Source organism: Colletotrichum scovillei, assembly GCF_011075155.1.
Source record: "Colletotrichum scovillei strain TJNH1 chromosome Unknown Contig00011, whole genome shotgun sequence".
NCBI classification, from domain to species: Eukaryota; Fungi; Ascomycota; class Sordariomycetes; order Glomerellales; family Glomerellaceae; genus Colletotrichum; species Colletotrichum scovillei.
Genome location: NW_023336269.1, coordinates 3,103,648 through 3,118,847, shown reverse-complemented (window position 1 = coordinate 3,118,847; position 15,200 = coordinate 3,103,648). Strand labels below are relative to the sequence as shown.

Here is a 15,200-nt window from a genome sequence, read left to right as displayed (position 1 = left end):
AGGTGACTGACTGGCACAGCTGAAGTGAGACTGGTAATTTGCTCAGATGCTGCCGATGATGCCTACCTTATCTTACTGCATAGTCAGTTTATTGTGTTACTGAGTTCGAGTTCCTCCTTCTTGGTAAACAGCAAAGACATTTCATCTCGTACCTGACAGGTCTGACGTCCTCGATGCGCCTTCCCCTGACGCAGTCAACACCTCAGCAAACATGCATATTGTCGAAGCTGTGGCAGCTCTGACTAGCACCTGCCCGTTGATAAGGTACATTGGTGTAGCTCCCTGAGCCAGCGGCCAGTGAGCCCTCACGGCGCTCAGCTCAACCACGAGGAGCCGACCGGGAACCTGTCAGGGCTAAGAGGACGGAAACATCCAATGACAGCAATGGCAACACCCCCCTGGGCCCCTGCACCAAACCTACGCGAACCTCCCCCCTAGAGGAGTAGTCGCGTTCCTGACTGGCTCGTCGTCCGCGCTAAAGGCCTCGTGCTGCGTCATAGGGGACCAACTCATATCTTCCCAGATTTTCTTGACCTCTTTTTTGCCTACCAAGGACGCGCTGGGAGTTGGGGGACTGGGAGGGAATCCGACCGGTTTGAGACAAGCAAGATGGCGATCAACCTGTTTGTGTCTTTCCCACACCCTGGCGCCCTCCTCGTGGTGTGATTAAACCAACTGGCGCTGCTACCCTTCTATCTGACCCTGCCCACCTTAAATCACCTTGCTCGACCTTACGCAGTAGGTTGGTGTCATCATTACCTGCCAAGGTTGCCTTCACCACCACCGCCTGTTCCCGTAGAAGAGAGAAAAAAACTTCGTTTGCAGCCTTAATTTGAATAAGACCCCCCTCTCCCTTCCAACTTACCCCGGTGAAGCCAACCATTGCTCCTGCCAACCTCAACTCATCGTTCCGCTAAATCAACACTTCCAAAACCCGCAAGACCTCTTACTGAACACACACGATTCCTCCAATCTAGCGGTCACCCACCGATAAACCGTAGTTCGAGATGGGCCTCTTCGGCATGGCAGCGAGCTACCTCGCCTTCTCCGTCCTCCACTTCTTCCAGTTCGTCCTGGCCGTCACCGTATGCGGCCTCTACGCCGTCGACCTCAACCGCGCTAGAAGTGAAGGGAGCTACACCGACGGGAAATGGGTGAGAAAATCTTCTATACTCCCTGTTTTTTTGGAGTATAGATGAAGAAATGAGGACTGACAACACCCCAAAATCAGGTCTTTGCTGTCGTGGTCGGCGCCCTCTCCGCCGTAACTGCTCTGCTCTACTTCATCCCCTTCATCCTGCGCTTCGCCATCGTCTGGATCTGGGATGCCATCCTCTTCATCCTCTGGATCGCCCTGTTCGGTCTCTTTGGCAATGTACGTACACCGGAATCAATTCCCTACCTAACCAAACCTACCTACTACCCTATCTCGTCATAACTACTCATGCTGACTTTTGACCTACCAGATGTACATCAAGGAGAACGCAGAGGGCGACAGCGGCATTCAGCGCATGAAGAACGCCGTTTGGGTCGACTTGGCCAACGCCCTTCTCTGGCTCATCAGCGCGCTGGCGACTGCCGCCTACTGGTGGAGACATCGCGAGCGCCGCACCCGCTTCACTGGCCGCGGAAAGGTCTAAACAAACGATATTCAAAGCGAATCATGGCCTAATTAACAGGGGGCGACAGAGCTCGTCTACTGAGTAGATGAAAGTGGGCAGTGTGCGAGTGGACACTCGAGGTGAACGCTCAGGATCCGGTGATGATGTTGTTATGAGGCCGGTGTTTTGGAGTATTTAATTCTGCCGCAAACACGATACCAGAACCCTGGCGAGGTTTATCTTGTATTCTTGCTTTCTTCCCACAATTCCAACAAACTCTACGAAAGATCCTAGAGTCAATCGCCGTCTTTGGACACCATCATATCCGAATCGGCTGTGAGGTTAATTCAGAAAAAAAAATCCGTGGTTGCCGACTTACTTCTCCATCATAGGCATATGAGACTGTCACCATATCCCTTGCAAACATGTTCCAGACTTATCCACGTGAGATGCCAGGGAGATTGTATTGGTGACTAGACCTGCGTTAAAAGAATCAAGTCACGCATAGATTACTGAAAAATAAACAATGCTCAACCTTACGCCCATCCGTCTTCCTTAACCGGGGCCGGCCGGTACTGACACGGGGACCGTGTGCACCTCCCCCTTGAAGACCCTGACGACTGAATCGTACACGCCGCGCCGTCGTCGGCGCCGGCGTAGCTGTCCCTGCCGGAGGTGAGCGGCCCCGCGTTTCTGCCTTCGTTAGAGTTCCGAGCCTCCCTACAAGATCGTCTGTCTCTAAGGGGAACTCTACAAGAACGCTGCGCCTCAAGTCCCTTTCATCCATCCCATCGTGGACGGCCCCAGAAACCCTCAGGGAACCCATGAGCCGAGTGCTGTACCGTGCGGTGGGTGCATGAAAACGCTCTCTCCATCTAGCAATGCACAGCCCGGAGATGTTCCTCCTGAACCTAGCGCACCAGAACCGTTCTACCGCTCCTTGGACCAGATGGATGCAGTTGACTGCGTGACTGCCAGGCACGCCAGGCCCGGCGCCTCAAAAGTCCTACATAGGAAAAGCAAGGGGTCCAGGGGTCATATTTTCCAACCCTGCAGGCACTAAGCAACGTCGTGTCTCCGCTGCGCTGTGACGTAGTGTCTGTGGCGACCCTGACAGTCCGCTCGTCGCTGGCTATCTCTACAAGATATCGGCGAGGGTAGCGCGCTTCAGAAAAATCCGGCCAAACACTCTTGAACAGGCCCAATGCATCTGAGCGGCCCTCGCGTCACAACACTTTAGAGACTGGAGATTTGGGCCGCAAATACCAGAGGAATAAGTCCGTGTCGAGATCTAAGAGAGCATTTGGTGGCGGGCATCATTGAGGCTTGACCTTCATCCCACCGTCGGAGAGCCGCAAACGGGATGTAAGCGACGGAAGACCCGGGGGGGTCGGTGCGCTTTGACGTCCCCTGTTGTAAATTCCGAGCGAACGACGATAGTGAAGGCGGCAGTCGGCAAAGTGAGACTTTAGTATCAAGCAAAGCCGGGAAACCCAGGGTATAGGAATGGGCCGACAGAACTCGCCGTTTCGTGGTGGCTGGTATCCGCTGTATCCTTTCACGCTTCTAACCTTGGGCAAAAATTCGACCCATTAAAAGCATGTGTGGCCTTGCGGCTGTCCAAACTTGAGAAGGCGGAAGCGATCGGCGGCAAGATCAGCACAGTTTTTGCTGCTTCCGATTCAAAGCCTGAAAGGTCAAGCCCAGGACATGCATTGGGTAATTGGATCATGGCCCAGGGATGAATCAAGTGGGCATCCCAAGACCCTCTCAACCTCTGCCTCTGGTCCTCCTCTAGCGTTATGTACACTAAGACAACAGCCTCCGCTCCCTGTCTCTCCCAACGTGGACCCCGCCAGTGGTAGCAGCGGGACGGAGTGAAAGTCATAAACGCCCGACGATGCGGAGGTTTCATCGGCTAGGACCGAAAGCCCGAAGGCGGACGGGGTTGTATGGATACTTGGACCGTAGCAGAGACGGTGCCGTCCATATGCTGCGGCAAGTGGAGGAGAAAGCATGAGGGGTAGAAGAGACAACTGCTGAACGGCACGTCTGGACGACGGTCGGTTTCTGTCGAGCAGGCTCCGGGTAGCCAGTACGGAAGTGTTGAACCGAATGTCTTTTGTCTCTCCGTCCAGCGTGGGTGGGCGCCAGAGGTTCTTCAAGTGGCACAGTCGGATCCTTTGCAATGGAGCTGCTGGGCTGGAGAAGGCCTTTGATTGCTTTTCAGATACCGCAAGTAGCTAAGGAGAGGTGGCAGATGGTGACCATCTGAATCAGCAGCCACTATTACACCCAGCTCAACAGGAGAATAGTCTTGCCTTCATGGCATACATGCGTGGGATTGCCACTCGCCCGCTGGCGCAGCCACAGGCTCTAAGCCATGGGTATCGGGATTGATAAGAGCAACCTTCTTTCGTGTGTATACGAGGGCTCATCCGACTGGACGTCCCAGTGGCCTCGATGTGGTTCTCGTCAGGCTTGGAAACCCGGTGATGATCGACATGAAAGATCGACGGCAGCAGTTCCGTGCCAGCTGCATGATTTGGCTCCTGATGTAAGTCAAGATAGTGTAGGTTAAGCGGTGAAACTGGCCGACCTCGATTTTGCGGCTGAGCTCTTTGTGCAGCAGGAACCTCAGATCGCAGTGTATTCGGGATAAAATGAGCTATCATGTGAATGTTGTCATGGGAAGGCTCTCCAGCATTTGCCTCGTAGTCATCAAGTTGATGACAATACCTCTGCCTTACTGCCTGGGCGACTCAAAGATAAAGTAGGTATGTACTCTACGACGTACGTCGGTGCAGATGAGAGGTAACTTTATCAAGGCACCTTGCGGAAAGACAGTGCCTGCCCGGTCTTGGAAAGGAGGACCGAAGAGCACGTTTGTCGAGATACCTATCTACCAAGTGGACATTCAAATTGATAATGTAAGGTACGCAGATGCAATACCTAGGTGCTAGCCAAACAACAAGATGGTTTTGTAATACAAATTGAACAATGTTGGTAACGATACTGAGCCGGCTGGATACTAAAATTCCGAAGATGTTACTTATTCCATAATGCTCCAGACGTCTGAGTACGGTCGCTTCCACCTTGCACAGCTTTATCAAGATACGTATTTCGTTTGCGGCACTCGGGTCGGACGGTTTTGGACCCCTCCAATACGGTCACCTCAACGGCCAAAGCAAGATAAGGTGCCTGGAGCAATGGAACGGCCAACCTAAGAGTCAACGGCCCTCATTATTAACCCAATGGAAGCTAGCAGCAGAAGACCCTCGAAACCGTTTCCCCCCCTTGCCTCCCTCATTCCGTTTGGCCGGCCTCCGCATCTCGCACCATCCCACCAAAACCCACACACCATTACGAATGGATACCTTATGAGATGTGAGATACTCCGTAAACCCAGCAAGACCCAGACACCAACACCCTTCCACGCGCCTTCTTCGTTGATCCTTCGATGCCATCCATTGCTCTTGACCCTTTGCAGAAAGATCATCTCTTTTGTGCTCGAACATAGAGGACCCTGCAGTCTGCCCAACACGAGTACCGGCCTATTTCTGAATGCAAGCCGAGCCCTGATGAATAAACGCCTCCAAGGAGCAAAGCATTACCTCTACCTTTCACTCCAAAAATAGCGGTTGCCTTTAAATCCGTCACCATCCTTCCTTCCTCAACTACAACGCTGCAACTATTACTCCGACGAACCTTGGCCCCTTCTACACAAAACAGCTCCAGGCCAGCAACAGCGACTGGTTTCCTACCACGGCTAGTGAGCAAAGAATACGCCAGAGGCACAAGTTCAAGCACATCGCAGCCATTCATTCCGCAATTACAACAGGGCCCCTGTCAGGTCGAAATCCATCACCTGCAACACGGAGGGAGGGGACGAAAGAGCGACTACTGTCTCCCTCACCGCACACACATGCCCTTGCTCTTACATGATATCCACCTCCACACAGGCCTCACATATCCACCAAATTACCCGCTTTCTCTGGTCTGATCCTGCGCCCGTCTGGCGACGTGCAGTTAAAGAGAGAGCCTTGGAAGCTCATACCCGCCAGCACAGGATCCAAACTGAGTGAGGTTGGCTAAGAAAACGAACGCACGCACATCTCAATCTAGACGAAGGACGAAGACGAGAACGCCGACACGCCGCACCCGCATGAGCCTCAACCTCATCTCGTCAAGCTTCCATTTTCCTTCCCACCTCTGCTTAAAAGCAGTATCTGCGGCAAGCACCTTACACGACAAGGGGCACGGCACGGTACAGCACATGGCATGAACAATCATTGTCACAAGCATCAATAATCATCGGGAATCATCAAGGAGGAATCAACCATGGCGAGCTTGGGTCGGTCGTTCAAACCACCAGCGTACCTGCGGGCGCGATCCCGACCTGCAATGACTGGAAGAACCTTGTCCAGCTCTTCAGATATTTCGGTCGTCTCGACAGGATCCCGCTCCGACGCCGATGACCTGCTCATGTCTGGGCTCAATACGCCAGCGTACGAAAAGCCAAAGTCAGGACAGGATGGGTTCAGGATGTCAACGGCCACCGAGTTGTGCTCTCCCAAAGGTATGTTTCAGCTCTTTGTTATAGGTCGGGCCATTATTCTATGCTCTTTTCAAGTTTATCAGTTTCCCACTTTTGATTTATCTCCAACTTCAGCTTTGGACTTTTCCCCCGCCTATTCCATGGGTTTTCAGTTCACTATTGCAGGCTTGCCCCCGGGTGTCTCCTGTTTTTCTGCCCTTTGGCAGTCGCACCTGGGGCTGTGGGCTGTTCTGTTCCTGTGTCGTTAATTTCGGTTGATCAATCGGTCGCTGTTTTCTGTTATGCACTCCGGTACCTGCACCCGACCGTCAATGCCCCCCGTGGACCGCAACGTCGGCGCCGACAAGGACGGACGTTGGCGCCCATTTGCCCAGTGCTTCAGTGAGCCTGTTACTACTCATGTCCCTAGACTTGTGACAGCGAGTCAGGAAAGCTAGTCGGCTAGGGTCAAATGACGACGGCGCAGTGCACCGTGGCACCGTGGCTCGCAGCTGGTCTTGGAGACTAGGTTGTCTTGGATTTCCTCACGACCTTCTGCCTCTGGAGTTACAATGACTGCCGAGATGAGAGGAAACCCCTCCGTTCATCGAATCAGAGATACAGGACCGGGAGTACAGCCTACAGTCTGAGCCAGTCAAGAGGAGAGGCGGAGAAGAGGAGATATGGCCTCCCCGATGAGCAGACGGGATGGACTCCGATGAGCAGTGAGTGGCCAATGCCCCTCATCAGTTACCTCAATTCAACGCAACACCGAGTCGCCGACTTGCCGATGGCCACCATTGGGTTAAGGTACTCTCCTGATGGTTGCGTGTGCGAGTGCTTGCGTACCGCGAAAATGAGGTCCTGGTAGTGCTTACCTTGGGTTCGTTTGCTCGCTCCAGCATGACCAGACACGGATCACCACCTCACACCAAATCCCTGAGAACTATGGCATTGTGTGCAAAAAGGCCCAAGGCCTTCCATGCCTGACGCTCCCATAGCTTTGGGCTGTGCCACTGGAATCAGGTGGTGTCTTTGGGGGCATTAGGGAGTGGGGATGGTGCGCCAGCGCGTTGTCTTCTGGACGCACCAAACGTTGTGTGGGTGTCAGCATGAGGTCCCTTCACTGCGTTCGGTCTGGTCCGCGCCCTCCCGGAGACTGAGGAGCGGAACTGACGCGGTGAAGTAATGGGGATGTGATGCTTCCATCCACGCTGAGGTGGTGGGGAGGGGCCGGAGGGGCTGGGACGCTGGGTTGCTGTTTAGGGACTGGTCTGCTAAGCGGCGGCTCTGGTTCACTCGGCCGGGACGGACCCTGCCCGCCAGATGGCAGAACATCGTCATCATTCACTCTCATTTCTGCTATCGACGGGGTCACCCCCGGCCCTAAGCCCTTTTTCTCACCTCTCCCAGAAAGTTCGTTCCCGTCTCGCATGGCCACCAGGGACCCTTACAGTTGCGTCATGCACATAGTGTATTTTCCTTTCTCTTACGCAGTTATTTTTTTCTTCTTTTCCTTTTGGGCCCAAGACGCTTGATCGGAATTTTACACATCCATGTTCCTTGCTTAGGTTCTCAAGAGGATACCCTCGAGACTAATCCGCCTTTTGGCTCTTCTTAATAGGCGAATCGTCCGCACCATGCCTTCTCGACCTATCTGCTCTTCAATCTGCACGATACAATCGAACTCGCTCAATTCCTCTTGACCCGTCTCCTACGACTAGTACTCTTCGAAAGATAAACTCGGCTCCTGCCTGCACGCCCACACCTCCCGATCCTTTGTCAGCCCGTGGCGACCTCTCTGGGTGAGTCCTAGTTTTCTTTCCCGCCGCCACCTTAACGTCTTTCCCGAATAAGCCAACCTTAAATCTCTATTCTCCCACTCAACTGTTTGTCGGAATCACTGCACTTTGGTGGTACGGTGCCGTGTGCTAACACTGAAATCACAGTGGTTACTTTTCGTTCCACGAAGATCCCAAGGGCTCTACCTCTCGCCTTCATCCTCAATCAACCAAAACCGAGGGTCGATTGCCTAGACACAAGGCCGCTTCTCTCACTGTCGACTCCTCCCTTCAAGCCGACCTCCGTGGCGCTTCCCGATCTGCAGCCATGGCACCATCAATCCATCTCTCTCCCATGAGCGCTGCCGACCCTTCAGGTTCATCCGCCGTCAACACACCCGTTACCTCATACATCCCTAGTGGTGTTCACGATACATCCTTGCCAATGGGCAAGTACTACCCTTCGAACTACGAGCGAAACAGCAGTCAAGACGGCCGCATAGGACCTTCTGGACCCCCGAGCCGTGTATCGTCAACACGATCAGAAGGCCACATTCCCACACGCGAGGCCTTCAGGTCATCCTCACGACAAGACTCCGAGGTCCGCCGCAAACTACAACAATATCAACGAGACATGATCGCCCAGGCAAGACTAGCGGCGAGCGAAGTGCTTGGAAGTTCACCAGGTCAAGTCACCGCGGCGGTTCCCAGCTCCACTATTACCTTGAATGGGGTACCCTTGACGAGCTTACACCATATCGGAAGCACCGGCGTCCACAAACCCATCTCACCGAGGCTTTTGCCACTGGGAAGCCCGGGACCCGTGACGCCGATGGATCTGGAAGGAGGATTAGGGCAGAGTGGATATCTCGATCGGGGTCGCAATGATGAGATTGCCCGCGTGTTGCGGGCCGAGGAAGACCGTATCCGCCGTGAGGGAGCAACTTCGCCGGCGGTGGAAGCGGGTCCGCAAGTTTTCTAAAGTGGCAAAAAAAAAAGAAAAGAAAAAAAGATGCCAGTATTCGTCGATCGAAGCTACGGTGGCGTGGTTCATCTGGGGCCACATCATCTCAGTATGACGACGGCTGAAGGCAAGGGGGAGGAAGATACGCAGCACAAAACAGACAAACGGAATGGAGTCGGCAAGGTCAAGACGATCGTTCATGGTTATGATACCCTCTGGTTATTACAGCAAAGCTTGTTTTTTTTTTCTCTATTTAGGATTGGGGGAACAGTACAGTTTGGTTTTGCCGGCGGAGGATGTGTCTGAAGCCGGACCAGCCATCTGTAATGCATGCATGGATTGCGGCGTTATCTCTACACTCGTTACGGGATTAGATTCGTGCGGGCCATCTTCGCATCGGTGTTATTTTTTTCCCCCACTCCTCAGCTTCGGCTTTCGCTCAAGATTAGACAGAGAGGGCGGCGGATAGACTACATGGGGAGGAAGGACAAAATGAACAAGATACTACTTCCACCTTCACATTTGATGGGTACCTCATGAATGCTTCTTGCCGATATGTTTGAACGATATCATTCTCGCGGATATGTGAAGAGTTCGAAACACACTCTCGGGCATCAAGCAGCTTTACAGTAGTTGGCAGGGAAACTGCCCCGTACGCCACCTATCTCGCCTACCCACCAATCCTGATCCGTGTCTGTCTTTTTGATGATTTTGATCATGTCTCCCTCGTTGAAACTCAGATCTCCGTCACTCCCTGCGAAGTCATATTGGGCGACGACAAATTCTTCCGGCGCTTTGAAGCGCTTGGCTGGGGGCGGCGGTGGTGGTTTCTTCTTCCCTGCCAGACTCCCCTGACCCGGGATGAGCCCCGACTGGTGACCAAAATATTCGGACTGGGTACGTGAGTATGACGGCGACACGTTAGGTGAACCCTGGGTCTGTCCAAGAGACGTGGCGGTAGTGAAGTCGGTTGGCAATCCGAGCTGAGACCGCGAGACATTCGTGCTACTTGACTGCGGGCTAGGCTGAGGGGAGGGCTCCCGAGCCATGGATGGACGGCTCCCTCCGTTGTTTGAGGGAATTCGCATGGTCCGAGGGGTCGGTGTTGCGCCCTCGTTCATGCCCGAAGGCGTCCGACCCAAGCCGTTCCGTGACGATGTTGATGTCTTTCGGCCCTGGCCGTCATCCCCTACCCTTACTGGTTGCCTCCAGTTCTTGCCATGTGCTATGCAACTGATAGCCTCCACCTCCTTCTGAATCGGTACAAAAGATGCTGCCCAGGTTGATATCACGCTGTCCATCGGGGGTGGGGGAGAAGGAAAGTCGTGATCTTCGCAGTAGTTGTGAAGTACAGTGTAATACAGCCCGAGAAGCCTATTTTGGATCGTAACGTGAGAGGCTAGAATATGAGGAATCAATGTGAAAATAGCTTCGATGATCGGAGGCAAAGCTTCCCTGATGTGACCGTCGGCAACTTGGAACTCCTGCGACCATGGTTCGTCAATTTCAGGAACCCAGATCCGCGTGATGAAGTACTTACCTCGGACGCGCAAGTCATCTCGAACTCGGCCTTTGACAGGGCAGCATCTTCCTTGGGCGTCTTGCCGGGCTTCTTCTGGAGCTTCTTGACCTTTTCCTGAGCCTTCTCATAGTCCAACCTCTTGTTCTCCCGCTGCTTGATAGTCTTGCGAAGGGGCTGAATGTACTCATGGGCCTCGGTAGCAGGGCCAATGACCTGCTTATCGATGGCCGTCACTTCTTCGGTCAGTTCGTCCTTGAGGTCAGAGTAGGCGCCGCTAAGCTTGAAAGTGCGATCGAGCTGCAGCTGAGGAGTTGTAACGCTGGGGCGGCCATGTCCCTCCGAGGCTCCAACAATTGGGTCGTACAAGCCCTCGTACTCCTTTACCATGGCCCACTGGCTAGTGGCCATGGTGACCCATGCTTCACGGAGAGTCTTGGTATTCTCGATAATCTAGCAACACGAGACCCATGAGTTAAGATTATAACACACACATGTGAGGACCTCTTCAGGTTGAGAGGGTTGTAAGAGGAGGGTACCTTGACTAGCAGTTTGTCTGCATCTTCGTAGTCGTGTAAGACGGCAGCAATTTTGGCATTGTCTCCGGGGCCCTTATTCATGAGCTTGCCGAATTGTCTCTGCATCGACTGCATCTTGAGGTTGAGTAGCTCGCAGGCAGCAACTATTCCGATTTCGGGGACGAGTAACAGTGCAGTGCTACACTCGGCGAGGCGCAAGTGGAGCGACGGACAGGCGAATGTTACCACTTTTCCAACACCTTAGACCAAGTGGTGAAGTATGGCGACGAGGGGTTGGCCGTGACCTATGGGCAGCGTTTGGCGAGGTTATGTCGCAGTGCTGGTCGCAAAATGGAGGAGGGGTTGGATTGTTGAGAGGAGTAGGTAAAGCAGGAGAGCGTTGGTGGGCAGACGAGTAGTAACGGCTCAAGCTTGCCGACAAGCCGTGTGATGTTCCTGCCTACCTACGTGAGGTTGGTAGGACTCCTAGGTAGGTAGGTACTCGGGTGAAGAGCATCGAATAAGGCTGTGCCTAGCTCCCTACCTAGTGTGGTTAGCTAAGGTAGCGGTTGCGTGAAGGCGGGATGTGGAGGATGGTTACCTTTGGATTGGTGACTGGCTAGACCTGACGCTGGATGGGAGGGCGTAGAAGCGGAGAAAGTTACGAACAAATACTCAGTACGGGGAAAGAATAGGTCTATTAGCACTTCAAGGAGGGGAACCGAGTAATTTGGGGGACGGGATTAATTACGCCAATCTTTTTTGGCACAAACGGGAAGCCCAACCAACCGGGTCAGCTTCTGGAAGTGCCCAGGATACGCAAGACGAAGCTCGGCCACTGTGGAGTGGACAGATATCACGCCGTTAATTCGTGTCGATGGATTCTCTACCTTAGCTATGTGTCATTGCCGGGTACTCGCTCTGTACGAATACAGCTCCCACTGCTACCTTAGCTCACCTCAGGCTCAGGGCAAGGTATCTAGGTATCTAGGTATCTTTCAAACCACCTGTATCGTGTCACTGTCCGGGGACTGAAACAAGGAACAAGACCGAAGACATGGCAGAGCAGCCCCAAGTCGAATAACATCAAGCCGCTGCCAATCGATGGAAGTTGGCTGAGATTTAGTGTGGCGTACCGTGCCGCGATTGCCTTGAACGAGTCCAGCAGACTCCCATCTTTCTGATCAACTTGGCCTTTGACCCGCGCAATACAAACCCTAGAGGCCATGATGAATCCATGGTGCGAACCAGCAGGCAACCAAGCCCTCTAGGCGGTGAGACTTGAGTCCTACGAAGTTGGTATTTTGGTCGTGACCCTGTGATGGCTAAAGTACAGCCAAGTACTAAAGCTATGGTCGGCTGCCGGCACTGCTTCAGCCCACCCGGCTTCCACCAAAAGGAGACGGCCAAGGCCCAGTCTCAGTCACCCTGCCTGCTTGGCGTTCAGACGGGACTTGACGGTACCTAAGCTGCCCCGCCATGAAGTGTTAGCTACCTCAGCAAATACCAGGGGCAAATGGAGGTAGGTATCCGTCAGGTAAGGCACGAATACTTTGCAGATGAGGGGACATCGGCAGCCCATGAACACATGTGAATGTTCGTGTCTTGACATTCCCATATTGGACGATCACGGAAGCCTAGGTATCAGGCTAATTTCTCAGACCAGAATCCAGAAAGCTAGCCACGACGTGGAAAAACGTATCGCGCCAATCCCACTTCCTAAGCTCTTTTCTCGATGTTTACGCGTGCTGGCCGCGTCGCTAGATACCTATTCCATACATAAAATCCATACTGAACCAGGAAGATCCCATAAAGCCCTGAAAACTGAAAGGGAAGCCGCGGGCACCGTCTGAACCTAGCACACCTACCCCACCGGGTCCCTGACTGACGACATCACGTCAATTTCCTGCTCGATGGACAACATCCATTTGAAATTGACGCCTTTTTCACACCCTCATTATGATTTGTGAGCGGGGTGAGTGCATCATGCACTTCTAGTCTAGGGAAATATCTCTAAGCTGCAGCCTCTTGCTCACTTCACCTTATTTCAGCAACGGAGGTATTGAAAAGGAAGTAGGCAACTAAGAGCAAGGAAGGGGCTGGCCGCACCGACTGGACCGGAAGTGCCAATCATGTGACTTGGCGTCTCACCTGGCCCTTTTACACGCGCCAAACTTAGTCGCGTCTACCAGGCTTCACCTCAACCTTCGACATTGGGTAGGCACGGCCTGCATATTGCTATTCCAACTTATCTTTACAACAAGCAGCATGCGGCTCATTGACTTTGGCCGCGGCTATCGTCTTGATCACCATGCCTCTCGCCAGCCGTAACAGCAACCAGAATAGCCAAATGGGCTCTGTTCTCCCGATTGCCGCCCCAGTGTTGGAATATATATGTCTCTTCACCCACGATCTGAAAAGAAAACAGAAAAGATGGCAGGACGGTCGCCTGAAATTTCATACGTTCAACAAGCGCATCATGGTCTACGATGAAAGAGGGAATTTCATCGGCGATATGCACTGGCGGGAAGACTTCGACTTTGGTGAAGGCGAAGAATTCAACTTGGAGCGCGGAGCCGTCATAGTCCAAGTAGCCGAGTGTATCGGTAGCAAGGACCAAGACTTGACTGAGCTCCTCGACAAGAGAGCCAAGGAGGTTGAACAGCGACATGCTCGCTCTGCCGCAAATACAACAAACCAGCCTCACCCACCCACACGGCCATCAGTCCAGCATCCCCAAGCCCAATATCGGCAACGCCATTTGTCTGACGTCTTCACTACTCCTCGCGGACCACAGGGGAGGGCCGTGATCCCAACCACATCGCCATATGAAGACCGGGTGATGGCTCAGCAATCTTCGAGTCCCCAGGACGAGACTCAAAGGCCCACCAAGAGGAGGAGGAGAGAGGTATCGCCGCCCAGCAAGTCAGGCTACGCCCAAAATTTGTTTGGCGCAACTCTCAATCTATCGTCTTGGTCGGCGAGCGCCCCGGTGCGAAGTCAACCCGCACCGACACCGAGAAGCGTTGCTCCCTCTGTGGAAACACCACCTCGCTCAGTTATTCCAAGCAAAGGCGTCAACTCCTCCAGGCCAAAGCCTTCTGCAGTCGTTGATTTAACCGACGTTAATGCAGTACCAGCGAGCAATGTCGCATCTTCGATAACATGCGAGTCAGAGATTCCGGCCACAAGTAACACCAGTGCGTTAGCAAGAGAAGCCCCGCTAGGTCAAAGGCCCTTTAAGAGGCCAAGCACGCCTGTCTGCAGAGATTTATCAGTGGAAAGGGACGTGGAAAGAGACGTGGAGATCATCGAGAACCCTAGAAAGGTGCTGGGCCCTAGCAGTCATCAATCTGAGAGTCGCCTCGAAGCCCCGAAGCAAACAAACTCAAGAAAAGGCAATAGGAAGTCGCAAGACGGCAAAGAAGAAGCTGTTACACACCGACTAGAAGATCGGCCTGACAAGGGCGCCATGCCCCAACCTGCGCGACTTCGTGCTCCAGCAACGGCAAAGAGGAAGGCGCCAGGAATCCACGAACACCCCCTGGAGAACGAAAGCACTTCATTGATACCAGCAGCGTCGGTGCCAGAAAGGACTTTGGTATTAGGTGATGAGGCTGAAAATGCAGAAGAACCAAAGACCAAACTTCGCATCAAGACAAGAGAAAAACGCGGTCTGATGGTGGTCGCGAAGAAGGCCACCACGAAGACCAAAAAACGGCAACTGAGTTCACACGCAAATGGGCCAAACCCGTCAACATCAGATGGACAGGCCATAACGGATGCCACTCTTTCGGAACCTAGTCCTACAACGATCCCTGTTTTGCCTATAGAAAGTTCACCGGGGAATCCGGCGCATGGCAGCTACACGGAAGCCGCTCCGAAGGTTGATGTCGGGGCCGGTAGAGTGCAAGACCACAAACAACCCGACGAGGTGGCTGAGGATTTGGTTCAGCCTGAAATCTCCGACGAAGAAAGTCGTTCATTATCCGGACACTCCCTGCAGCCAGCGCGGACGCTAAGGACACGGAAAGCTCGATGTAGCCCGGACAGGCAAGACGACGTGGAAGAGCTTCACGTCAATACAGGCCCGCGATTAGCATCTCTTGGTCGAAGGACTGTAAAAAGCAAGGAAATCATTGGCTCGTTCAACACAAGACCGCCTCGCAGATCCCTCGAAACTTCGGCCGCGACTGCAGCGCCTCAGAGAGAAGCCCCCGCTACGACTGAGAGTCATTCTGAAGCCAATTCTTCGGTTTCTAAAACATTGGGTGGCGTTC

General features: G+C 53.4%; 4 protein-coding genes across 4 annotated transcripts; 3 read left to right on the top strand and 1 right to left on the bottom strand.

Moving 5' to 3' along the window:
• The first annotated feature begins 564 nt into the window (after positions 1-564).
• HER10_EVM0009533 (uncharacterized protein) lies at positions 565-2,016 on the top strand. Its single transcript, XM_035479019.1, has 3 exons — positions 565-1,154; positions 1,232-1,375; positions 1,467-2,016. Exons 1-3 carry the CDS (start codon positions 1,008-1,010, stop codon positions 1,638-1,640), a joined length of 465 nt encoding a protein of 154 aa, XP_035327163.1. The 5' UTR covers positions 565-1,007; the 3' UTR covers positions 1,641-2,016.
• A 3,926-nt stretch (positions 2,017-5,942) lies between these two features.
• Positions 5,943-8,901, top strand: HER10_EVM0012836 (uncharacterized protein; the record flags this gene model as incomplete). Its single annotated transcript, XM_035482218.1, has 3 exons — positions 5,943-6,180; positions 7,763-7,943; positions 8,088-8,901. The coding sequence occupies 3 exons, from the start codon at positions 5,943-5,945 to the stop codon at positions 8,899-8,901; spliced, it is 1,233 nt and encodes a 410-aa protein (XP_035327425.1).
• Positions 7,534-11,620, bottom strand: HER10_EVM0000486 (SH3 domain-containing protein). Its single transcript, XM_035470266.1, has 3 exons — positions 10,942-11,620; positions 10,424-10,855; positions 7,534-10,367 (listed from the first exon to the last, which is right to left on the bottom strand). Exons 1-3 carry the CDS (start codon positions 11,053-11,055, stop codon positions 9,498-9,500), a joined length of 1,416 nt encoding a protein of 471 aa, XP_035326459.1. The 5' UTR covers positions 11,056-11,620; the 3' UTR covers positions 7,534-9,497.
• Positions 11,621-13,231: 1,611 nt separating this feature from the next.
• HER10_EVM0010930 (uncharacterized protein) lies at positions 13,232-14,115 on the top strand (the record flags this gene model as incomplete). The annotated part of the gene is made up of 2 exons (XM_035480374.1): positions 13,232-13,914; positions 14,055-14,115. The coding sequence occupies 2 exons, from the start codon at positions 13,232-13,234 to the stop codon at positions 14,113-14,115; spliced, it is 744 nt and encodes a 247-aa protein (XP_035327263.1).
• Positions 14,116-15,200: the final 1,085 nt, after the last annotated feature.

Coding starts and splice junctions, on each gene's coding strand:
- HER10_EVM0009533 (XM_035479019.1), top strand. CDS start 1,008: ATGGGCCTCTTCGGCATGGCAGCGAGCTACCTCGCCTTCTCCGTCCTC. Junction 1,155..1,231: donor GCTACACCGACGGGAAATGG/GTGAGAAAATCT, acceptor CCCCAAAATCAG/GTCTTTGCTGTCGTGGTCGG. Junction 1,376..1,466: donor TGTTCGGTCTCTTTGGCAAT/GTACGTACACCG, acceptor TTGACCTACCAG/ATGTACATCAAGGAGAACGC.
- HER10_EVM0000486 (XM_035470266.1), bottom strand. CDS start 11,055: ATGCAGTCGATGCAGAGACAATTCGGCAAGCTCATGAATAAGGGCCCC. Junction 10,856..10,941: donor CAGACAAACTGCTAGTCAAG/GTACCCTCCTCT, acceptor TCGTGTTGCTAG/ATTATCGAGAATACCAAGAC. Junction 10,368..10,423: donor AGATGACTTGCGCGTCCGAG/GTAAGTACTTCA, acceptor CCATGGTCGCAG/GAGTTCCAAGTTGCCGACGG.